Source organism: Mauremys mutica, chromosome 1, assembly GCF_020497125.1.
Source record: "Mauremys mutica isolate MM-2020 ecotype Southern chromosome 1, ASM2049712v1, whole genome shotgun sequence".
NCBI lineage: Eukaryota > Metazoa > Chordata > Testudines > Geoemydidae > Mauremys > Mauremys mutica.
The window spans coordinates 316,137,430-316,162,556 of record NC_059072.1 but is presented as its reverse complement, the minus strand read 5'-3'; the positions used below and the strand labels follow the sequence as shown (position 1 = coordinate 316,162,556).

General features: G+C 42.7%; 1 protein-coding gene across 2 annotated transcripts in view; it reads left to right on the top strand.

Moving 5' to 3' along the window:
• The window catches only part of PDS5B (PDS5 cohesin associated factor B), a 220,802-nt gene that overhangs the window by 7,735 nt on the left and 187,940 nt on the right, over positions 1–25,127 (top strand). For both annotated transcript variants that reach the window (XM_045016151.1, XM_045016156.1), the window contains exons 2-5: positions 491–694; positions 19,880–19,966; positions 20,055–20,152; positions 21,561–21,687. In XM_045016151.1, coding sequence (XP_044872086.1) covers positions 491–694; positions 19,880–19,966; positions 20,055–20,152; positions 21,561–21,687 — 516 coding nt within the window. The remainder of the gene's footprint in view (positions 1–490; positions 695–19,879; positions 19,967–20,054; positions 20,153–21,560; positions 21,688–25,127) is intronic.

Below are 25,127 nucleotides of genomic sequence, written 5' to 3'. Positions count from 1 at the left end.
TTTTAGAGCAGTGGTTCTCAAACTTAGTTGCACTGCGCTCCCCTTCTGACAACAAAAATTACTAGCCAACCTCCTGAGGGGGGACTGAAGACTGAGCCCTCCCAAGCCCCACTGCCCTGGTCGGGAAGGCCAAAGCCCAAGTCCCCCTGCCCCGGATGGGGAGCAAGGCTGAAGCCTTCATGCTTCAGCCCCAGGCAGTGGGGCTTGGGCTTTAGCTTCGGCCTCAGGCCCCAGCAAATACAACGCCAGCTCTGGCAACCCCATTAAAATAGAATCCGGACTCACTTCGGGCTCCAGACCCACAGTTTGAGAACTGCTGTTTTAGAGGTATATTACATGTTATTTTGGCTTTCAGCAACTGTGCAAAAGCTGAGTGTTGGGAGGATGGAGAAAGGGTAGAATTGCATGAGCTCTTGTCTTATTTTGAACGAAGACCTGTTTACCTAGAGAGTTTCACTTATATATTGATCTAATTTTTTTTTTTTTGTAGATGGTTGTGAAAACATTCATGGATATGGACCAGGACTCGGAAGAAGAAAAGGAGCTGTATCTAAATCTTGCATTACATCTTGCTTCAGATTTTTTTCTTAAACACCCTGATAAAGATGTGCGCTTGCTGGTAGCATGTTGCCTTGCTGATATTTTCAGAATTTATGCTCCTGAAGCTCCATACACGTCACCAGATAAACTGAAAGTAAGTTGAAGTAAGCATGCATGCAGAAAATGTATGAAGGGAAAAAAAGAAGGTGGTGGGGGGAGTAAGGCAGAACGAATATATTTTACCCATTGCATCCCAAGCAGAATGATTTTACCAATTTCTGGTTCCACCAGGTTACTAGTTATTGTGTAAATCAAAATAAATAAGTTACCTGAGAAATCCAAGGGTTTAACCTGGTTATGGGGACACAGGTTCTGTCTGCACTGTAAATTTTAACTGTTATAAAAGTCGGGAGACAAACGTGTTATTAAATCTTCTAACTCAGTTATATTGTTGACGTAACAAATATAACTGACGAGAAGCATAACTGTTGTAACTGTGGTCCCAACCTATGAAAGAGGCAAGATAGGTAAAGTAATATCTTTTATTGAACCCACTTCTGTTGGTGGAAGTTATAAGATTTTGAACTGCTGAGTCTCTGTATCTTGAAAGGTTGTACCTTCCACCAGCGGAAGTTGGTTCAATAAAAGATAATACCTCACCCACTTTATATCTCAGGCAGCCTCTGTTTCCATATATAATATTTAAAGGCTTTTGGAATTAACTTTTATATCTGTTTTCAATATGAGATTAACTAGAATATCTACCCTCTGTCCTTTTAGTGGTGTTGGCAGGTCTATAGCTTCCACAGGATACTTCTGTGAGAGAGGAGCAAAATCCTCTGCCAGTACTTTTAAGGTAGTGATCATTAGTGCTTTCAGTTAGCATTTTGGGGTATTTTTCTTGGGCTCTGTGGGACCCATGCTTGTTGACATGGTGTTTCCAAGCCTGCACTTGTGTGCCGCGCTGCATTGTAAACCTGAGTTTACAGTTGCTGGACCTAGGTCTCAGCTGTACTAACATGTCTACACTGCACTATGCAGACCTTCTGAGTCTTGTCCATTACTTGAAGTGTGTCCACACTGCAAAGTAACAGGGCTTGGACCTGAGCCGCAGCAGGACTCTGACTCTGATCCACTCCTCTATCTAGGTTCAGTACCTGGGTCCTGAGTGCTTGCTGACTGAGCTGGACTGATGGGGAGGCTTGGGCTCAAACCAGAGTCAGAGACCAAGTTTAGTGTGTAGTGTAGAAATGCCCTTGGAGGGCAGAGAGTATTTTATTGAAGAAAGAGATGTTTGAAAATAGTTCAGATTATAGTGTTACTCTCCACCCAACTGACAGTGATAATTTCTGCTGAGAATTTGAAAGTTGCAGTTTTAAGAGTGCCCTTACTCTACATTACGTGAAATACCCATAGCCCAACTAGATGGAGATGGTTGATTGGGAAAATGACAGTTTAAGCAGCTGCAAAGTTATCTTTTTGTTACAGAAACTTTCCTATTATGGCAGTTTAGATGGCTTTACTCTTTTTGTAATGGAGGGTGGGGGGGAATCAATACCAGCTAAATGCCTTCTAAGGTGCACAGCAAGCTATTAAGGGTGGCGCAGGTGAGGAGAGGCAGCTGGGAATAGGTGGCCCTCCCACAGCACAGGGGAGAGAGGCGGCCAGGAAGAGGTGCCTCTCCCATGGCCTGTCCCCAAGATGCTGCGGAGAGAGAGAGGGAGGGAGGGCTGGGGGGAACTCCCTCTCCCTGCCCCAGCCCTGAGCTTCCTCCCGCACTCCAAACCCCTCATCCCTGGCCCCACCCCAGAACCCACATCCCCAGCCAGAGCCCTCAGCCCCCTCCCACACTCTGAACCCCTCGGCCCCACCCCTGCCACACATCACCTCCATAGTGGTGCACATAACAAAATTCATTCCGCACATGCACGTAAAAAATTATAGGGAACACTGAACACCAGTCCTACCTTCTTTCCTTCCTCTCCTACCCCCCCAAAAAACAACTTTTCACTACATTGTCTGAATCTTGAGTGATGGGTTGGTCTCTCTTTTTTTTTTTAATAGCAGTGAAAATTAATATTTAAAAGATAGTGGTGTCTTTTTGTTCATTGTCTCCTGCTCTTTGCTCTTGGCTTTCACGTCTCTAGTCTTTCTTTGTCTGCAGGTTTCAGAGTTGTGCCTTTCAGAGATAAATTTGTAAGTGCATCAAAGACATGGAAAAAAAAAAGGGCAAATAGTGGAGTCACTTTCTTGTAAAATTGTGGTGCAGCAGACTGAGTATGACATTACACAGGGTACAGTCTGAGCTGTTGAAAATCTGTCCCCCCTCAATTTACCAGTCCTGGGGTACCTTGTACACTGCTTTGCTTTTCTGTGAGAACTACCACTCCTAGCATGCAAAATAACTCCCAGCTGAATTACATGAATGCTCTGGCCAGCCACTCATGATTTACATACAGGGCAACACTAACAACTTCCCAGTACCAGAACTTCTAGAAATGTGCCTCTTGTACCGCCCAGTTCTCTACTGGACAATATGAGCTCATACAAAGTCTGTCATTTCATCAATGGAAAATCATAGAATCATAGGACTGGAAGGGTTCTTTAGAGGTCATCTAGTCCAGTCTCCTGCACTCATGGCAGGACTAAGTATTATCTAGATATGTACAAACTCCCTATTATAGGATACGCACTAACTTTTTGTTATTTCAAGTGAAGGTTCCCCAACACTTCAACCCAAACAAACGGGTTTAGATAAAACAAGTTTTTTAACTACAGAAAGATAGTTTGTAAGTGATTACAAGTAATGAGGCATAAAGGCAGAATTAGTTAAGAAGCAAATAAATGATATGCAAGGTAATACTTAATTTAGCAAGCTAAATGGATTCAAAGCAAAGATTTTTATCTCACAATATGCTTACAGCAGTCTGTAGTGACTGAAAAGGCTCCCAGCCAGGATCCCTCCCTCAATTCAGTGTTGCTTCCTTTGTCTTTCAAGCATTGTAGCTGCCATCAGTAGAGACAGGGTGGGGAGGAGCCTAGGTAATTTGGAGGCCACTGTTTCTCCTTCTTATGCTCTCCTTCTTATGCTCTCCTCCTCTCTTTGAGGATTATCTCCAGCTGGGGTTCAGGTGACAACCAATCTGTTTACACACAAACTCCCAGCTGTTCCACTGTCAATATGTAAAGTTCTCGCTCACACCCTTCTTCTTGCCAAAGAATGGTCACTTACCTAGGTGATAGTCTGTAATAGTTCGTCTGATTATGCTGATACCTGGCTGAGGCACCCATGCGTCTTTGTCTCTGGAAATCTAGTTTGTGCCTGGTTTTCTTAAACTTGGAGCATGTAGAATCTTATAACTTTATATGCAATGTTGATATACACATTTTACCAGGACAATAATGTTCAGTAGATTGAGTTTTCATATGGTATCTCACAAGGCATACTTTGTACAAAATTTATTGTAGTCTTGTAAAAATAGTAAATATGGGGTATAGTGTGTCACGCTGAGACAGTTTATATTCATGAAATGAGTTCACAGGTGTCCTGGTTGCAGGACTAAAGACTTTTTGATACAAAGAATGACGATAATTTCTTCATATTCATGTGGGAATAAAGGTAAGAGGAAGAATGCCTCTTTCTGGGCCAGTGTTTTGTTTTCCCAGATTTTACTCTATTTTCCTTCTAAATCTTTCTGGCTTTTTAATCAGGCATACATTGTTTTAGTCTGAAATTGAGGTTGGGCTTCAGCCTCTAAGGCCCACTCAAAGGTTTGTTGCCCTGTTCCCTTGAGTCTCCCATGAAATAATCTGATAGTGCAATTAATACAGTGTTGTCCTCAGGAGCCACATAGAATATCCTGCAATTAGAAGGTTGTGCACAACTTCTCTTGAGGAAGGGGGGAGATTGATCTGAGGAGTGATCCCTGCACTGTAAAAACTAGGCCATTTTAAACTGTCTCATGTTAGGCAACAAAAATTGAAATCTAGATCTCCAATCTAACTTTTTTGTCACCCATCTCAGAAACTCTGTTTCTGCTATATCTTTTTTTGAGAACGTGACTGGCCCCAAATTAAATAAAAATTCAACATCTTTCTAACAGTTATGTTCTAGCTCAACCAGAAGCTATGGGTTCAATCTAAGAATCACTTGGTGAAATTCTGTGTTTTGAGTTAAGAAAATCAGACTTAAATGTTAATAATAGTTGTGCCTTCTGGCATTAAAATCCTATGATTCTTTTTGGCCTTTAAAATATATGAGCACAGTTAGGGCATATAATTGGAATTATAATGCCATTATGTAAATCAATATTTTCTATCCTATTCCTTGGTATAGGTGGAGTCAGTAGTCCACCTGTTAAAATTGTTTGATACTTGCCATTGTAAGAGCCTATTTTCAGAGCCTTATAATTTCGCTGAACGTTGATGATTTAGTCTGAAATTTTCCATGCTGGATATCTGACTCAGGCTGAAGTTATTGTGTGAAAACTCCATCCAAAATGGTTCAGCTGTTTCTGAGAATGAAGCTAGAGAAAAATACACTGCTTTGTCATTTTAAAAAATACTGGTGACATTTTCTTTGAGACGCTCTAGTGTCCCTATACTTGGGAGCAGGGACTTGAAATGTGGCAGATAGGTGACCTTTGTCTTTGCTGTTCCTGTGAAAATCTGCCCTAATTTGGCTAAATGATAGGACTTTGAAAAATCTCAATTCTTACCTGTTTAGTAGAGAGTGGTACAGAGTTCAATAGCTAAAATCTCCAAAGATTGTCTTCACTGACCATGCTCCATCCCCTCACAATTGCTAGTGGAGGCTGCAAATGTGTCATCCCCTCAGAGGGAGAGAATATCATTAGTCTTCTCACAGATCTTTTATGTGCACGTGGACTATCTCTGAATAGTGACTGAATATGCTCCAGCCCAGAGCTTCAGAAGCAAAGTCAGACTTACCTGTAATGGCTACTCAGCTGCTGCAGAATGGCGTGGTGATTGGGTGCCAGAACTGAGAGTACAGTAATTCCTCACTTAACATTGTAGTTATGTTCCTGAAAAATGTGACTTTAAGCGAAACGATGTTAAGCAAATTCAATTTCCCCATAAGAATTAATGTAAATAAGGGGGGGGGGGGGTTAGGTTCCAGGGAATTTTTTTTTTGCCAGACAAAAGGCATTATATATGTTTTTAAACAAGCAATTTAATACAGGTATAAGTTTTAAACAATTTTAAAGAAACAATTTTATACTGCAATCATCACTGCTGAGTATGAAGCTTGGTTGAGGTGGTGGAGTCAGAGTGGAAGAGGATGGATTGTCCGGCTGCTCCTCTTGCTTTTTTTGCAAGCACAGGCCCTGACTTTGCTGGGGGCAGGGAGCTCAACCTTCGGCCCATCCACTCCACCCCTTTCCCCAAGTCCCCACCTTTGACCCATCTCTTCTCCCTCCCCCCCACCTCCTCGGCCTTCACTTCACATGCTGCATCTTCGCTCCTCCCCCCTCCCTTCTGAACGCTGCAAACCAGCTGATTGCCGCGGGCAGAAGGTAGGGGGGAGGAGCGAGGACTTGACACGCAGGCTCCCCCGTCTCCCCCCTGTGCAGGCAGGAGGGAGGAGTGAAGACTTGGCAAGTAGGCTCCTGCCATGCCTCCTGCCCAGGGGAATCAGCTGGTTTTCATTGTTCAGGAGGCAGGGGAGGGAAGGGGGGACATAACTACAACATTAGGTGAGGAGTTACTGTACCACATGATGGAATGTGTTAGCTTTTTAAAAGTCTGGTGAATTACATTCTCTCTCTCTCTCTGCGTTAAAAGAACATTACTGAGGTTCCAAAGTCGAGCAGCCAAAATTAGGAAATGGTACAGTTAAGATTGCCAGTTCATCTGCATTATGATAGTCCTTAATTACATGATCATATACTATTTTTTTCTATGGGACTCCTTCAATATGCAGGATGGACCTGTTCTGGAGGTGAATCAGGGTTGTGTAGTTAAGGAGGCTATTGTCTGTAGGAACCTGTCTCATTTGTTGCAGAAGTTGGAAGGTCTATAATGAATGAGCCTAGGGATTGTGGAAGGTTAAGGTCTTATGGTTAAGGCTAGTTGGATGCTGCTCAAGATAATTTAATTCTGTTCCTGTGTGATGATGGGCAAGTCATTTACCATTTGTTGGAGGTCATCAGCAGTTGTGTTTTTTCTCATTTCCCTTGAGACTTTGGGGTCTGATTTTGCTTAAGTGCTGAGGACTCAGCTGCAGCTGAAGTCAATGGAAGATGTGACTTGAACATATACAATGCTAAGTCCTCTGAAAAAATCAGATTCTAGGTCTCAAACTGGGCACTCAGTTAATGGATATTTTTGATCTTCTGTCTGTGCCTCACCTCCCTGTTTGTGAAATGGGAGTAATATTTCTGCTTCACTTCACAGGGAGGTTGTGACTGTTTGTGAAGCATTCAAATATTATAGTGATGAGTTTTTCATAGAAAAGCCCATGAGGAAATTAATAGTTTTGTCTTCAGAGCAGGATTTGAAGAGGGTGTAGTAAACAAGGTCTGTGTACACGCACTGAACAATGAGGAGGGGGAAAAAAACTGAGTAGCAGCTCATTAAATGAGTTCTGTCCATCTTGTGAACTGAATGAATCAGCAGCCTGTAGAAAACCTATTACGTGATCATATAATTAAAGACCATATCATAATGCATATTTACTATTATATGTTAGGAAATGCCTGTGGAACCTTAACTCCTGAATGCTTTTCTTTGTAACCTTAATGTTTTAATATAGTTTGTGTAATATAGTCTCTAATCTTGTTTTTTGTTTTGTTTTTGGTTGTCACTACACACTGCACTGAAGTTCTCAATGAACTGTCCACAGTGGTGCCCAGAGGTTTTCTAAATAGTTAATTTAGAACTCAGCAATGTGTATGACTAGTTCAGGGTGTCAGGATCAACGAGAATGTGTGCTCTGCTGGAGAGAATCCCATAGGAAGATACATTGAAAAGACTTGTGACTATTCATCTCTTTTCTAAATAAAGGGGTGTGTGGTGGGTGTAATAGAGGTGTACAAGAGAGATGCTGTATTCGAGCCCAAGAACTCAGTAAAATGGGGGGAACATCCAGTTATGTGGATTCTGAGAATATTTAGGTTAGATAGGATACAGAAATCCGACTGGCTTAATGAAGAAGCTTCTATGGACAGGTTGTTCTGTAACTGTCTACAATAGGGGACAAAGAGTCCTGTGGCACCTTATAGACTAAAAGACTTACTGGAGCATAAGCTTTCGTGGGTGAATACCCACTTCGTCAGATGCATCTGTGTGATTGACTGGTCAGTTTGTAACTCTGGTGTTCGTAACTCTGAGATTCTGCTGTATTTATAAAATGGAGAATAAGGAGAAGCTAAATTAATTCTTTGCATCGGTCTTCACTGCAGAGGATGAGAGAGAGATTACCATACCCGAGCCATTCTTCCTAGGGACCGATCTGAGGAACGGTCCCAGATTGAGGTGTCAATAAAGGAGGTTTTGAAACACTGATAAATTTAATAGTACTAAGTCACCAGAACCAGATGGTATTCACCCAAGAGTTTTGTGAAGGAACTCATGAAATTGCAGTACTACTAACTGTGGTACGTAACCTAGAATTTAAATCAGCTTCTGTACCTGATGACTGGAGAATAGCTAATATGACTTCTTTAAAAAGGGTCTATAGAGGATTCTGGAAATTACAAGCCAGTAAGCCTAACTTCAGTACCAGGCAAATGAGTTGAAACTATAGTAAAGAACAGAATTATCAGAACACAGATGAACATGACTGTTGGGGAAGAGTCAACATGGCATTTGTAAGGGGAAATCATACCTCACCAATCTACTAGAATTCTTTGAGAGGAGTCAACCAACATGTGGACAAAGGTGATCCAATGGATATAATATCGTTGGACTTTCTGAAAGCCTTTGGCAAGATCCCTCATCGAAGGTTCTCTCTTAAGCAAAGTCAGCAGTCATGGGATAAGAAGGAAGGTCCTCTCAAAGATCAGTAACTGGTTAAAGGATAGGAAACAAAGGAGTAAATGGTCAGTTTTAAGAATGAAGCAAGAGAAATAGCAGGATCCCCCAGGGATCTATACCACTACTGTTGAGCATACTAATAAATGATCTGGAAAAAGAGGTAAACAGTGAGGTAGCAAAATTTGCAGATGATAGAAAATTATTCAAGGTAGTGAAGTTCAAAGGAGACTGTGAAGAATTACAAAGGGTGAGTAGGCAACAGAAATGGCAGATAAAATTCAATGTTGTTGAATGCAAAGTAATGCACACCGGAAAACATAATCCCAACTATACATACAAAATGATGGGATTTAAATTAGCTGTTACTGCTGAAGAAAGAGATCTTGGAGTCATAGTGGATAGTTCTCTGAAAACATCTCCTCAGTGTGCAACTGCAGTCAAAAAAAGCTAACCATGATAGGAACCATTGAGAAAGGAATCAATATGACAGAAAATATCATAATGCTGCTGTATAAATCCAGGGTATGCCCGCATCTTGAATACTATGTGCAGTTTGGGTCACCGCCTCTCAAAAAAACATATTAAGTTTGGAAAAGGTACAGAGAAGGGCATTAAAAATGATTAAGGGTATGCAACAGCTTCCATGCGAAGAGAGATTAATAAGACTGGGACTTCTTAGCTTGGAGAAGAGATGAGTAAGAAGGGATGTGATAGTGGTCTATAAAATCAGTAATGGTTTAGAGAAAGTGAATAAGGAAGTGTTATTTACTCCTTCACATCACACAAGAGCCGGGGTCACCCAGTGAAATTAATAGCAGGTTTAAAACAAACACAAGGCAATACTTCTTCACATAATGCCCAGTCAAGCTCTGGAACTCTTTGTCAGGGGATGTTGTGAAGGCCAAAATTATAGCAAGGTTCAAAAAGGATCTGCAAGGGCTTCAGGCCATACACTCTTAAGGACAGGGACATTATTTTGAAGGGCCTGTTAATGGAAGCTGCTGTTCGTCTGGCTTTGGAGCCGTGCTGCTGACTGAGCACATAGGCCCCAGTGCAGAGTGCTCTGACACCTGGCTCTTCCCGGCACCGTTTGCCTCCCCCCCCCCCCCCCCCCCCCGCTGAAGAAGGGGCACAAAAAACAGCGTGGTAACGGGCTGCTCCCAGGGGCTGCAGAGAGACAGGCAGCGAACTCCTAACAAAGTGACACCCATGCCAGGTTGCTTATCTTTTCAAGAGCTACAGTTGGTGGCAGATATGCCTCCTAGGACACTCAGCCCTGTTCAGGACCCACTGCCGACTCCTGAAAGCAGTCAGGGACCCCTACATCTTTGAGCTCCCTCAGTGCTGGAGGTTCTTCAGGTGGCAAAAGGCCTCCTATTGCTCCTGGTGCTGCCCATGCCTAGAGACTGTCACCCATTAGCAAAGGTGGTCACCTCAAGATAGAAGCCCTTGATGGGGCTGCCCCAGTCGGCCTTGACCCAGCACAGGTCCTTGTCCTGTCACTGGTCGCCAGATCCATGATGTTGATCTCTGGTGTCACGGCACCAATCACTGGCTTCTCAGTCACCAGCCCCTCAGCACTGCTCCCCATCGCCATATCATACCTCTCCAGCACTGTGGCAGTGGTTATCGCTCCCTGCCACGAATCCCAGGTGTGGCACCGCTCTCTGCATCACAGCTGGCAGGAGATGGTAGCGACAGCTCCTCCCTGGTCACTGAGGGAGGAGTGCTCAATAGAGTCTGGGGAGGAAGCTACCCCTCCCACATCGCGGCACTGACATCAGCCGTACACACCGGACTCTGCTGCAGGTCTGTTTTTTTTTTTCTGCCAGGGCAGTGGCCAGTGCAATTGCCTTATTGGACCCCGTGGGGGTTCCCATTGATGCAGGGACTATATTCCCAGCCATTTAGTCTCCCAGAGGCGGACTCAGGTGCCAACCCGGCTACCACCACTGGAGACCAACTCGGATCTGGAAGCCAGTACCGAAACCCCAACAGTCCCGGTGCCATTGGCCCTGACTGTGGAGGAGGAGTCATCCCCTTTTGTGGTAACAACCTTTTCCTCATGCTCTCTGGATGAGTCAGTCACGGGCCCCACCAACCTGCTGCCACTGGATGTTTTTTGAACCCACCAGGAGCTCCTCAAATGCGTTGCCTCGAACTTGGGGTTGGAGGCTGAGGAGATTAAGGAACCTGTGAACAGCCTCTTTGATATGTCAGCTGTAGCCGTTCCCTCTGAGGTGGCACTCCCAGTATGATGGGGTACTCAAGCTGGTCAAGGCACTGTGGCAAATCCCGTTTTCTCTGTCCCCAACATCTAAAGGGCAGAGAAGTACTATGTCCTTGCCAAGGGCTATTAGTACATGTACTCACACCCTCCCCCAAGGGTCACTAGTGGTCTTGGCCACTAACAAACAATATAGGCAGGGACAAACTAGCGAATCCCATAAAAATAAAGACGTTAAAAATCTGGACTTATTTGGGAGAAAGGTTTATTAGACGGCCAGCCTGCAACTGCGTATCTCCCACCAGCAAGCATTGTTGAGGAGCGATGACTTCAATATCTGGAACTCATTGGCCAAATTTAAGTACTTCCTGTCTCAGGAGGCGAGACAGGAGTTCTTGGCCATTATGGTAGAGGGCAAGGAAGTAGCCTCTTTCCAGGCTGCCCTGGACGCAGCCAATTTGGTTGGCAGTGTCTATGTGGCACAGTTTGTGGCTACAATCCTTGGGAATCTCCTGCGAGCTGCAGCAGCTGTTCCAGGACCTTCCTTTCGAGGGCTGTTCTCAGAACAAACTGACACCAAGATGCACGGACTGAAAGATTTGAGTCACTCAGTTCTCCTTGGGCCTGCACACGCTGCCAGCCTTGCGGAGGCACTTCTTGCCATAACCACCTCCTCCTAGGTTCTTGGTCCCACCTCGCCAAGGTCCCTATAAGATTATAAGTGCCATCAACTCACTCTGTCTGCCCCGACTTCCCAGTCGGACTCCGCAAGACATCCTGGTGGCTTGCGGCAGGGATTTTCAGGGTGTACCTGAGAATGGCGTACCGGACTTGCCTCAGGATCCATCCCCCCCATCTGTTTCTTGACTGTTTGTCTCCTTCTTACTGCATGGTCCCATGTTACCTCGGACTGTTGGGTGCTCAACACAGGAGCGATTGGATATACCCTACAGTTCTCCTCCACTCCTTGCTCCCACCCCCCCTTCCTCATCCCTCTTCAGGGACCCTTCTCATGAGCAACTTCTTGTCCAGGAGGAGCACCCCTGCATGTGGGGGCTGTAGAGGAATTTCCTTGAGAGCTGAGGGGGGAAAGGAGTTTTATTCCCGATATTTCCTAATCCTGAAAGGGGGCCTCAGGTCCATCTTGGACCTGCGTTGATTCAACAAATATCTCAAAAAATTAAAGTTCTGCATGGTGTCCCTGGCCTCCATCATCCCCTCCTTGGATCTGGGAGAGTGGTACGCTGCCCTCAACTTAAGACACCTATTGCCTGTGGGCATAGGAGATTCTTCTGGTTTGTGGTGGGTCAACGCTCTTAGCAATTCGCAGCCTTGACCTTTGGTCTGTCGTCGGCTCTTAGAGTTTTCACAAAGTGTATGGCAGTCGTGGCAACTTACCTGCAATGTCCAGGTGTGCAGAACTATCCATACCTCAGTGACTGGCTAATCAAGGGCCATTTGTGATCCCAGGTTCAGCACAGCATCAGTTTGTTACGGGCCACCTGTTGAAAGCTGGGCCTGCTTATAAATGAACAGAAATCAGTTCTGACGTCACTTTGGAGAACAGAGTTTATAGGGGCAGTGCTTGACTCCACTCAGGTCAGAGCCTTCCTACCAGATTTCTGGTCCCGAGTAATGTTGGAACTTTATTGTGTATATCACAGCGCACCCACTCACAAGCACCAGAGTATGCCTCAGGCTACTAGACCACAAGGTAGTGTGTACTTACGTGGTACAGCATGCGTGGCTGTGCCTCAGACACCTGCAGATGTAATTGCTGTCAGTCTTCGCCCCCGGCAGGCATGACTTGGACCTGTTTGTCACAGTCCCATTGTATGTCTTATCCCTGGACTGGTGGATGGATCCACGGTTGGTGTTGAACGGGATCCCCTTCATAGCCCCATACTCTTCAATGACACTGGTCACTGACATTTTGGATCTGGGGTGGGGAGCCCACTGTGACGACCTCAGCACTAAGGGCTTCTGGTCCCAGGAGGACTGCTCCCTTCGTATAAATGTGAAGGAACTCATAGTGATATGCTTGGCCTACCAGGTATTCCTGTCCTAACTGAGGGGTGAGGTGGTGAAGATCATGATAGACAATACAGCTCAATATTCTACGTCAGCAAGCAGGGCTGGACCCACTCTTGAAGGCTGAAAAGGCTCTTCGTCTGTGAGATTTCTGCACGTAGCTTGTCATCCATCTTGGCGTGTCGCACCTCCTGGGTGCCCGGAATGCGCTGGCAGATTGCCTCGGCGGGTCCTTCTCTTGCAATTGGTGGTTACTCCACCCGGAGGTGGTCAGTATCATCTTCCAGTGGTGGGGGACTCCCCAGGTGGACCTGTTCGCTTCCAGACAGAACAGAAAGTGCCAGCAGTTCCGCTTGATGTGCGGGCTTAACAGAAGTTCCCTGTCTGACACCTTCCTGCTTCCATGGATGTGGAGGATACTGTATGCTTTCCTACTGATATCCCTAGTTCACAAGGGTCCTCCTAAAGGTCAAGAAGGACAATGCGAAGGTCATCCTGGTAGCCCCTGCATGGCCGTGCCAACACTGGTTCAGCATGCTGCTGGACCGCTTGTCTGTGGCGCCATTGGAGGTCCCGTTTATGTCCGGACATGCTCTTGCAGAATCAGGGCTAGCTGCTTCATCCAAACCAACCGTCCCTGCACTTGACAGTGTTGCTTCTGCATGGCTGAATATAGAGGAACAAGTCTGCTCTGTGCAAGTCCAGTAAATCTTGTTGGGTAAGAGAGAACCTTCTACCAGAGTGGCTTACTTGGTTAAGAGGAGGCAGTTTACATGTTGGGCCTTGGAACGGAATCCTCAGTACACTCTATCTTGGACTACCTGCTCCATCTCAAGCGTCAAGGCCTGGCCCTTTTGTCAATAAAGGTGCACTTGCCAGCTATCTGGGCCTTCCGCATCCTCTGAGTCAGGGCAGATCAGTCTTCTACCATGAAATGATGATCAGGTTCCTGAAAGGGTTGGAGAGAGTTTACCCCCCAGGTTCGTGACCCAATCCCTCTGTGGGACTTATCTCAAGCTCTCCCGGCTCTCTTGGAACCATTTGTCGCCTGCTGCTCCTCTTGTGGAAGGTCTCTCTTTCCTGGTAGCAATTACTTCAGCCTGAAGGATCTCCAGGATGGAAGCATTGACATTGGAACCTGTGACATAAGAACATTGGTGTTCTATAAGGATATCTTCCTACCGATCTTTTTTTTCTGAAGCCTCACAGGACTAACAAGGAGCGTTGCTTACCCTCTTTGGATGTTAGGTGGGCCTTAGTCTTCTACACTGAGAGAACCAAACCCTTCCCTAAGTCGACACAGCTCTGTCGCAGTGGTGGACAGGATGAAAGGTCTACTGGTTTCCTCTCAGAGAATCTCCTTGTGGAAAACCACATGCATCAAATTCTGCTATGAACAGGCAGGGGTGTCACCACCAGTTATCGTGACTGCCCATTTCACCAGAGCACAAGCTTCATCAGCAGCCTTACTTGCACAGGTACTGTTCCAAGACACCTACAGAGCTGCTACCAGGTCTTCAGTCCATACCTTCATGTCCAGTTATGCTATCACCCAGCAAGCCCAGGACAATGCCAGCTTCGGCAGAGCAGTGTTGCAAATAGCACATCTGTGAACTCAGAGCTCACCTCCAGGGATGCTCTTGTGAGTCACATGGAATCGACATGAACAAGCACTCAAGAAAAAATGGTTACCTACCTTTTGTAATGGTGGTTCTTTGAGATGTGTTGCTCATATCCATTCCATGACCCGCCCTCCTTCCTTGCAGTTGGAGTTCATATCAAGAAGGAACTGAGAGGGTGCGGGGCTGGTAGTGCCCCATGTACCCGTGCACAGAGTACGGGACTCCAGAGGGCACCAGAGCCAGCCCTCCAGATACCACAAAGGGAAAAATCTGTGGCAGCTGTGCACATGGGCATACACACACCTAATATGGAATGGACATGAGTAGCATATCTTGGAAGAACAACAGTTATGAAAGGTAAGTAACCATTTCTTATAAAGAGGGGAGAGAAAAATTGTTCTCATCCACTGAGGACAGGAAGAGAAGTAATGGGCCTAAATTGCAGCAAGGGAGATTTAGGTTAGATGTTAGGAAAAACTTCCTAACTGAAAGTGTAGCTAAGCACTGGAACAAATTACCTAGGGAGATAGTGGAATCTCCGTCATTGGAGGTTTTTAAGAACAGGTTAGACAAACACCTGTCAGAACTGGTCTAGATAATATTTAGTCCTGCCTCAGTACAGGAGACTGGGCTAGATGACCTATCGAGGTCCTTTGTAGTCCTACATTTCTGTGATTTAAAAATTGCCAGTGATGGAGAATCCTTTGCAACTCTTGCTAGTTTGCTTTACTGTTAAAAATTTGAGCCCCATTTCTATTCTGAATTTGTCTAGCTTCAACTTCCAACCCTTAAATAATTTTCTGCCTTTGGCTGTTAGATTGAAGAGTCCATTATCAAATATTTGTTTTGCGCATAGGTACTACTGTGATCACATCACTGCTCTTGATCTTGAGAAGGCCAAGTGTAGCAACTATGGAGGTACTATGATGTTCTCGATCCCAGAGAAAATCTTTTCTTCTGTATTAATGTCAGAAATCAGTGATGCACTTTGTGACTAAACTCATGTGGCAAGATGACTGAATTTAATAAACTGTGTGTAGCACTTGTAGACTTCCATTGGGCCTTTGATTCAGTGCCTTGAGCAAGATTGCGAGCTCTCCGGTGAGGTGACTTGGCACTTCTTGGAAAATAGTGTTATTGATAAAAAAGCTCTATAATGGAACAGTAAGCTGCATTCCAGTTAATGGTAGATACATGGCATGATTTCCTATAAGAGTTTGGCAAGGCTGTGTCCTTTCTCCATTGTTATTCAGTATAAACATTGATTAATGGATAAGCTTGAGGAGGCAGATGTCAATGGTGTTTAGCTGAACATAGCATTTTGCTTTGAGACGTTGAATGTGCCAGTGATGTTGCCTTGTTGACTCACTATGGTGAATCATTGCAGCTGGGGACCAATCTGATTGGGTAAGAAGCAGAGTGTGCTGGTCTGGTTATCAGTCTGGATGAAACCAAGTTCCTGGCTGTTAGTATCAAGTAGCCTCTAATTCTAGATTACAACCAGGTCAGTCTTGACTTGTTTGGATAGTATATTGAGCAGATGGGAACTGTCAAATACTGGGGAAGGATCATAGACAATACTGCTCAAAAGATGTGGATGTTCTTGTTGCAGCAACGATTTCTGTGTTCCAAACCCTTCAGTGGCTTCTGTGAAGACACTGTAATATCAAAGCTTACCACGAAGTTGCAGATCTATAGAACCACTATTGTATAGCTGTGAGATGTGGAAGAAGCACTGGGGAAGGTTGAAGAGTGATGAACTGACTTTTTTCTGATTTTTGTCTTCGTCAGCTGCTCCATATTATGTAGTAGGATGAGATCAGCAATGAGAATATTCATAGCCAAACACAGCAACAGTTTCCATTTTTATTGGTTCGATTTTTGGCAGCTTTCTCTATATGGATATGCTAGGAATGAAGACCAACAAATTACAAAGCACGTTTATCAAGGAATGCTACTTTGTGGTTGGTGATCATGCCATCAAAAGCTTTGATGGTGCGATGAGATAGTGAGTGAGTGATGGACAGATGGAGTATGCAGCCAGACCATTTTAAGACCTAGATAAGTCAGTTTGGATGCCATTTGATCTGCATGACGGCCATGTCCCTTTGGTATTTGCCTTGAGAATGATGAAGAGTGTTCCTTCTGCATCCTCTACCACGAGACTAGTTTTATTTAGTCTGAATTGGCTTCTGTCATGGCTTTACCCTGAACCATTTTAAATACGTCAGCCTGTCTGTTAGGGTTGGATTTTTGTGCCCTTAGCCTCTGAGAAGAAATAAGTTGGCTGCCCCATCCTGACACTCTTCCCTTTCCACCACTTTCTTGAAGGTGGTGGAAAGTTTTTGTTCCTCTTTAAAAAATGGGAAATCCTTTTTTTCTATGGGTCCAAAGAGGAGACTGTAGGGTTTCTAAATCTTCAGTAGGTGACTTTGGTTCTGTGTTGGTATTTTTGAAAAGATAAGTATATTGTTTCCCCAACACAAAATAAGGATCCTGTGACGGAGCACCTGCACACTGGGCTCTAAGGGGTTAATAGAGCCCTTGGGAGACTGCGCAGGAGGCAGCCAATCAGAAAAGTGCTGAAGGGAGCAACCAGTCAGGCACGTATAAAAAGGGAGCTGCAGGGCAGAGGAGGGCAGCTCTCTGCTAGGAACCGAGGGAGGAAGGACTGTGTCTCTGGAGGGTTGAGAGAACTGCCAGCACCCTGGACAGAGAAGTGCTGCTAGCAGGGCTAGGGGATCGAGAGACCGTTCCTAGCTGGCTGCTGGGCTTTGCAGGCCGAGGCCCTGAAACAAGGGCAAAGAGGTTACTGGGGCCACAAGGAAGTGGCCAGACAATTTGCTGCAGTAGCTACTAAGGTAAGTGGCTGAACAGCGCACTGTAGGTCCCCAGGAAGGGGGGAGCACAGTCTGTGGCATGGCTGGAGGGCCGTGTCGCTGAAGAGGATGCTGCAGTCCTTGGAGAGACATGAGTCCTAGAGCAGGAGTGATGGTGGCGAGGCATCACCCCAAGGGGGCGCACTAACACGCAGGACAGCCACAGTGGTGAGTGAACCCCATCATAGATCCTTTCAGCATATTTATAAATGATCTGGAAAAAGGGGTAAATGGTGAGGTGCCAGATTTGCAGATGATACAAAACTATTCAAGATAGTGAAGTCCAGAGCAGACTGCGAAGGACTACAAAAAGATCTCTCAGAACTGTGGGACTAGACAACAAAATGGCAGATGAAATTCATGGTTGATAAATGCAAAGTAATGCACATTGGAAAACATAATCCCAACTACGCATATAAAAGGATGGGGTCTAAATTAGCTTTTCCCACTCAAGAACGATGTCTTGGAGTCATTGTGGATAGTGATCTGAAAACATCCATTCAATGTGCAGTGGCAGTCAAAAAGGCTAAAAATGTTGGGAATCATTAAGAAAGGGATAGATAATAAGACATAAAATATAAAATTGTCTCTATATAAATCCATGGTATGCTCACCTCTTGAATACTGCGTGCAGATGTGATTGCCCCATCTCAAAGAGATATATTGGAATTGGAAAAGTTTCAGAAAAGGGCTACAAAAATGTTTAGGGGTATAGAATAGCTTCCATATAAGGAGAGATTAATAAGACTGGGACTTCTCATCTTGGAAAAGAGACGACTTAGGGGGTGGGGAAATATGACAGGTCTATAAAATTATGCTTGGAGTGGAGGAAGTAAATAAGGAATTATTTACTCCTTCCAGAACTAGGGGTCACCAAATGAAATTAATAGGCAGCACGTTCAGCTTGTGCACAGTCAACTTGTGGAACCCTTTGCCAGAGAATGTTGTGAAGGCCAAGACTATAATGGTTCTAAAAAAAGCTAGATAAATTCATGGAGGACAGGCCCATCAGTGGCTATTAGAGGTATCCCTACCCTCTATTTACCAGATGACAGGGCATGGATCACTTGTTCATAACTTGTTCTGTTTATTCCCTGGCACCTGGCATTGGCCACTGTCAGAAGACAGAATACTGGGCTAGATGGACCTTTGGTCTGACCCCGTATGGCTGTTCTTATGCTCTTATTCTACCAAAGCCTTGGCTTGTTCAGTGAAAAAAATCTTAGAAGAGAATTGCAAGGTAGCAAACTGGTTATCCCTGGATTCTTTTTAGGCATTGAAGTCTGGAAATTGTCAAGTTTGTGGATGTTGCTTTCATGTGGTGGGTGTGCATGCTTTTGAATTTTGAGTTGATTGGGATAATTATCCTGTATGTATTGGTGATTTGAGTGCATAAAATAGTTTTAAAAGATAACGATGTTTGTCACTTACTAATCCAGAGAGTCTGTACATAATTGTTTTTCTGATGCTGTTGCTTAATGTTACCTATTTGAGTTTTCTGTTTCATAAGAGATGTTGCTATGGAAATTTCATTTGACAAACTGAAGCTTGAGAGAGGCATCCATAACCCTTTCTTGTTGGTTGCTTTTTGTCTGTCAAGGGAGGGCTCTATATCTAAGTTCCATCTAAGCTGCGTGACCATGGAGCAGGCTATAAAGGGCTGTGCAGGCAGGCAGGCAGCCAAAGGGGTCTGGGGAGATGAGAGAGGTAGGCGGGGAGGGGAGCAAGTTGGGGTGTGTAGGGCTGCTGCGGGGATAGGCACCTATCCCCCGGTCCCAGGAGCTGCTGCTGGCAGGGAGAGGGCTTGGGGGAGTCCTCTGGCCCCAGCCCCGGGGCAGCCTGCACCCTCAGCCCTGCCCCAGAACCCTCACCCCCCAGCTGGAGCCCTCAGCCTTGCACCCCAGCCCTGAGCGCGCCCCCCCCCCCCCGCTGAATCCCTCAGCCCTGGCCCTATCCCAGAGCCCTAACCCCTCCCACACTCTGAACCCCTCGGAACACCCGCCAAACGTCACCTCCATATTGGTACACACAAACTTCATTCTGCACGTGAATATAAAAAATTAGAGGGAACATTGCTCAGTATGCTAGTCTTGAATGCTAACAGAGATGGACAAACACTGTGTGCAGGTTAAAATTCTATTTTAAAAAAAGGCTACCCCTCTCCCCAAAATCAAACAGATAAAACTGTTGCACTGTGAAATGAAAATCCAGCTTGCAAGAGTATGCATAATGTTTCCATTGACCCCATGGGTCATGTCTGCCAAGTGCAGAATGGAACTTTCTCTAGGCTTCCTTCTGTCAATTAAGCTGAATGTTTTCATGGGAAACTTAACCAACATTAACTCCTTCCTGACCTTGTTACCAAGGTGAAACTTTCTAAGGATTACTATCGCTCATGTAAGTCTTCATAGATTTATTTGTTGTCCTGGTTTCCAGGGTCAGTGAGGATTGGTTTCTCTGGCTTTTGTGGGAATTCTGTAGTGGGGAATGTGGTGAACAGTTCAAAAAGAATATTTAGGCAATTTAGTTAAATAGAGTCATAAGTGATATGATTAAACAAATTACTGTTCTGTTCTTTCTAGGATATATTTATGTTTATAACAAGGCAACTGAAAGGATTAGAAGATACAAAAAGCCCACAATTCAATAGATATTTTTATTTACTTGAGGTAAGCTAAAAGTATACTATTTATTATTATTACTTTTTCAAGTTCTTGTAATAACTACTGTACCCTTTTCTTTCTTCTCCCAACATAGAATATTGCTTGGGTCAAATCATATAATATATGCTTTGAGCTAGAAGACAGCAATGAAATTTTCACACAGTTGTACAGAACGCTGTTTTCCGTAATAAAGTAAGTATATTCTGATTGATATAGTTTTAATTATATGTTTCAGGAAAACTATTCTGATTTATTCATTGGATCTGTATATATTCTGCTTGCTCATTAAAGCTTTTAGTCTTCCTATTGTAGTAATCAAAGCTTAACATTTCTGTTTTAAAAATTCTGTTTAGTATACTTATGTTTCTGCCTAGGATTAAAAAAGTATATGTTCTGCCTCGTTTTTCAGATAATACTTTGTGGGAGGATTCAGTTACCCACCTCCTCTTTCCAAAAATCTTGGTGATATCAGAATGTATTAGTGTTTGGAGAATAACTATTGAATATACAAAAGCTTTAAAAATTTAGTTGCATGTTTTATTTAGATATTATCTTAGGTCAGAAGTGTGGGAAATATTTCCAAGATAGTGTCTGAGAGAGTAGAAAATGAGAGCTCACTCTGGCTCTACTCTTTTTTGGGTTTTGTCTGTATAATATCCTTAAAACAAATGAAACAGAAACAAACTTTTTAGCCCAAAATTTAAAAACGACTTCTTTCGGAAATGTTGCTTTTTAAAAAAGGCACTGTTTTTGTGTTTACCGCCTATTTGTTTGTATTCATCTTATCTTTGAAACTTATCTCAAATAAAAATTAAAAAAAAATGGTGTAGACAATAGATTAAATGTATTTAGTCCCTACTTTGGAAGTACGTATTCTCATATCACATCTCCAGTCATGACCCAGACTTGGTCATTCTGTATTTTTCTGTTCTTCTCTATTTTAGTACCTTGCTTTTTTGGTCAGTGATCACTTATGTAGACTTTTTTACTGTTAATAAGAATTTGTCTGCACTGAGTTGACAGTATTATTTATGCATTTCATTTTCCCAAGTTTGAGTTTTGTGGTTAGATAGGATCTGTTTGATTTACTTACACTAGTGTTCACACTACTGATGTAAACTAACACATTTTACCTGAACTTTCCCTTGCTTATTTTTGTGCCACCAGTACATGTGCATTACTTAACATTTTTGTTGATTTGTTCCATATTTTTATAATATTTATTTAGAATTTCAAGCTGAACATTGAACTAATGACATCACAGTTATGAGACTTTCATATTGTAACACTAGGAGAACTTTTGTTATAAAGAAAGTTCATATTGTGAGGGTGGAGAGAATTTTTATCTCTGCAAATGTGCAGTTTTTTTCTTGTTAAAGAGTAGTACATGGAGAGAGAATAGAGAATACAAGAAACATTATAATGAAAACTTGCATATAGAGCCTCGTAATTAGTTTGATTTCTCAGAATAAATTTATGCTCTACTTTTTTTTAAAAAGTACTGTTTCTGGCTGTCTTGTGATTGATTAGAGGTAGTACTTTATGTTGTAAAAGAGTACATATATTTATATATGCTAAGAAATTCTACCTTTAATTTCAGCAATGGTCATAATCAAAAAGTACACATGCACATGGTGGATTTGATGAGCTCTATCATTTGTGAAGGAGATACTGTGTCTCAGGAGCTTTTGGATACAGTTTTAGTTAATCTAGTGCCAGCACATAAGGTAAGCCTCAATAGCTGTTGCATTTTACAGCTTGGTTGTGTTGAAACTTGATCCAATTCACAGGGCAAATTGTGAGATGAATTAATCCACTAAATTTGCTTGGTCTACCCTTCATGACACAATTTTATGTAAAACTCATGGAGATTTCATTGCTTTCATTGGGTTGTCATGAAGTGAAAATGTTTCATCTTAGTTTTTAACAGTAGCCTGATGTAAATATTTTTCTTTGTAAACGTTATTTGTATAGTGACTCATTTGAAAGTTAATTGTGAGTGACATCTTTATTTAAGTGGTATGTGGGTAGTAAGAACCTTGCATAAGTGTATTGTTTCCTTTGAAACCAAGGTTAATACTGTTAGTTTTATTTTTAATTATGTTTATGATTTTATAGTTGTACATGTGTGAACAGGCCCAAGTACCATACTTTTTTGCCCTTGAATTAACAATTGTCAGTGACTAAGTGCATCATAATGTATTCTCAGCATTGTTTTTGACATTAATAAAAACGTTAGGAAAGTGGTGGAACATGAAGTACTAAAAGGATGGATGCTTTACTTTGAGAGCTTACATGCAATCATGCAGTTATTACTAGGGAAACTGGGAAATGACTGTTTTAGACTTTTATCTTCGGTATACATTATCATCCTTGAATTTTTAAAAAAGGAGGAAAGCCTGATTTGTTCTGAGGTATAAACAAATGCGGGATGTTATCTCATGGAACTTTGGATACAAGATGTAAGATAGATAAGATGATGCAAAGTTATATAAGTTACATGGAGAGAACTGAATTTTGTAAGATAGTTTTGGAAGTGTTACTGCTTAAATTTTGGACAGCTTTGGATGTACTCAGTGGAGAAGTCTATTGAAACAAAACTATATATATTCAAGAAGAGGCCTCAGTGTTTTTTTAAATGTTATACTGCTACAGACAGGCTACAGTAGATGGATATGTGAAAGATTTTGATTGTCACTTCCCAATGCTGCTTGGTTAAAAAAATTTTTTTTTGTAAAAAGTGATTTTATATTTTTTTATGGGTAAATTGATTGCAGCAACTTCAGAACAGTATGTAAGAGAGCATGGTTCACTGGAAGGAATGTAGTTAGACTTTTGAAAGAGGTGCTCTTTGACAGAATAAAGCAAGGTAGTACAATGTTCTGTGTACATCTCACTTCTATGTATTCAACATAGAAAATTAATTAATAGGAGCAGAATTTCATTATTATCATCATGGCAAACCTCAAAGGGATATGGTCCCCTTGCAGACTGAGCGCTACCGGGATTAATGAGAAGCAGAGTTTAAGCGGGTGAAAAGCTTCTGTTTTTTATTGACAATCTTACTATTCAAAGCATAGAGAGAGTACCTAAATTGTTTTATCAGTCTTTTAAAAATATTACATAAGAACATAAGAACGGCTGTACTGGGTCAGACCAAAGGTCCATCTAGCCCAGTATCTGTCTACCGACAGTGGCCAATGCCAGGTGCCCCAGAGGGAGTGAAGCTAACAGGCAATGATCAAGTGATCTCTCTCCTGCCATCCATCTCCATCCTCTGACGAACAGAGGCTAGGGACACCATTCTTACCAATCCTGGCTAATAGCCATTTATGGACTTAGCCACCATGAATTTATCCAGTTCCCTTTTAAACATTGTTATAGTCCTAGCCTTCACAACCTCCTCAGATAAGGAGTTCCACAAGTTGACTGTGCGGTGTGTGAAGAACTTCCTTTTATTTGTTTTAAACCTGCTGCCTATTTAATTTCATTTGGTGACCCCTAGTCCTTGTATTATGGGAATAAGTAAATAACTTTTCCTTATCCACTTTCTCAACATCACTCATGATTTTATATACCTCTATCATATCCCCCCTTAGTCTCCTCTTTTCCAAGCTGAAGAGTCCTAGCCTCTTTAATCTTTCCTCGTATGGGACCCTCTCCAAACCCCTAATCATTTTAGTTGACCTTTTCTGAACCTTTTCTAGTGCTAGAATATCTTTTTTGAGGTGAGGACCACATCTGTACACAATATTCGAGGTGTGGGTGTACCATGGATTTATATAAGGGCAATAATATATTCTCAGTCTTATTCTCTATCCCCTTTTTAATGATTCCTAACATCCTGTTTGCTTTTTTGACCGCCTCTGCACACTGCGTGGACATTTTCAGAGAACTATCCACGATGACTCCAAGATCTTTTTCCTGAAAATTTATTCAGATTGCATTCTTACACACAGCTATATAAAAATCAGCCCCAAGCTTCAGATTTATTAGAGGAGACCTCAGGGTATGAAAAATGTAAAAGCAAGACTACAGACACTGTTTCTTCAATTTGGAATTTCTGTTTTTTGAACATCTGTCTTTTATTTGATGTTTTTGTGCACATTGATCTTTAGACTTTACAAATTATTCTCTATCATTTTGTGGAAAGTTGTTCCTGCATCTTTAGTGAGATGATTCAATGTGTTTCCATGACCGTTCTAAACTTCTTTTGAATAAAAGTACAGTAGTTTGACTCTTATTATAGGATAAAAGTTAAAATATTCAGGGAAGATTGGATGTAGTATTGAGCACTGTGCAGGCTGGTTTGAATAGTAGGATTTCAGATGGGCATTTTGAAAATTTATCGTGGATAAAAACAGGTAGTGGCAGGAAAACCCTCAAATTGTGTAATGCTTCAACTCTGGCTTTTCTTCCTCTTCTTGCTAATAAAAGGTTGCCTTTTTAACTAAACTAATGTTAATTATATACAGGTCTTCTGTGTTTTGGGGTTTATTAATTTTGTTTTTTGAGGTTTATTTTATCAAATTTTCAGTAGTAGGAATCCAAGAATTGGTTTTTTTGGGGGCTTTCTCTTTGTATAGTCATTAATGAGGTCTGTATTTTACGTTTGGTTATTCAGCCAGTATTGTGAAAACATTTTTATACAGATTTTAGGCTTCATAGTGAATACAAGTTATATTTATATTTCAACACAGAAACTTAGTTACGGTGAAGCCTGAGATTGAAGGCGCATATCAATGGTTTAAATGTATATTACTTTACAAAAATGTTTGCTTTAAAAAAAAAACAAAAACAAAATTCCTCAAATGATAGAAAACCAAGAAATGCAAACTTGAGGTCACATTATTCCAAAAAGCCCACCTCCCTCCATGAGAGGTTAATGGTACCTAGCTCCCATATACCTCTAGCAGAAATCAAAAGGCCACTAGGAGAATTAGGCCGTGTCTTCACTGCAGGGTAGGTCGATGTAAGTTACGCAGCTTGTGTTACATAACTTAATTCAACGTAAACTATGTCGACTTACTACAGTGTCTACACTGCGCTATGTAGTCGGGACACTCTATCCTATCGACATAGCTTCTGCCTCTCAGTGAGGTAGAGCACTGAAGTCAAAAGGAGAGCGCTCTCCCTTCAACTTACTGCATCTTCACCAGACCCACTA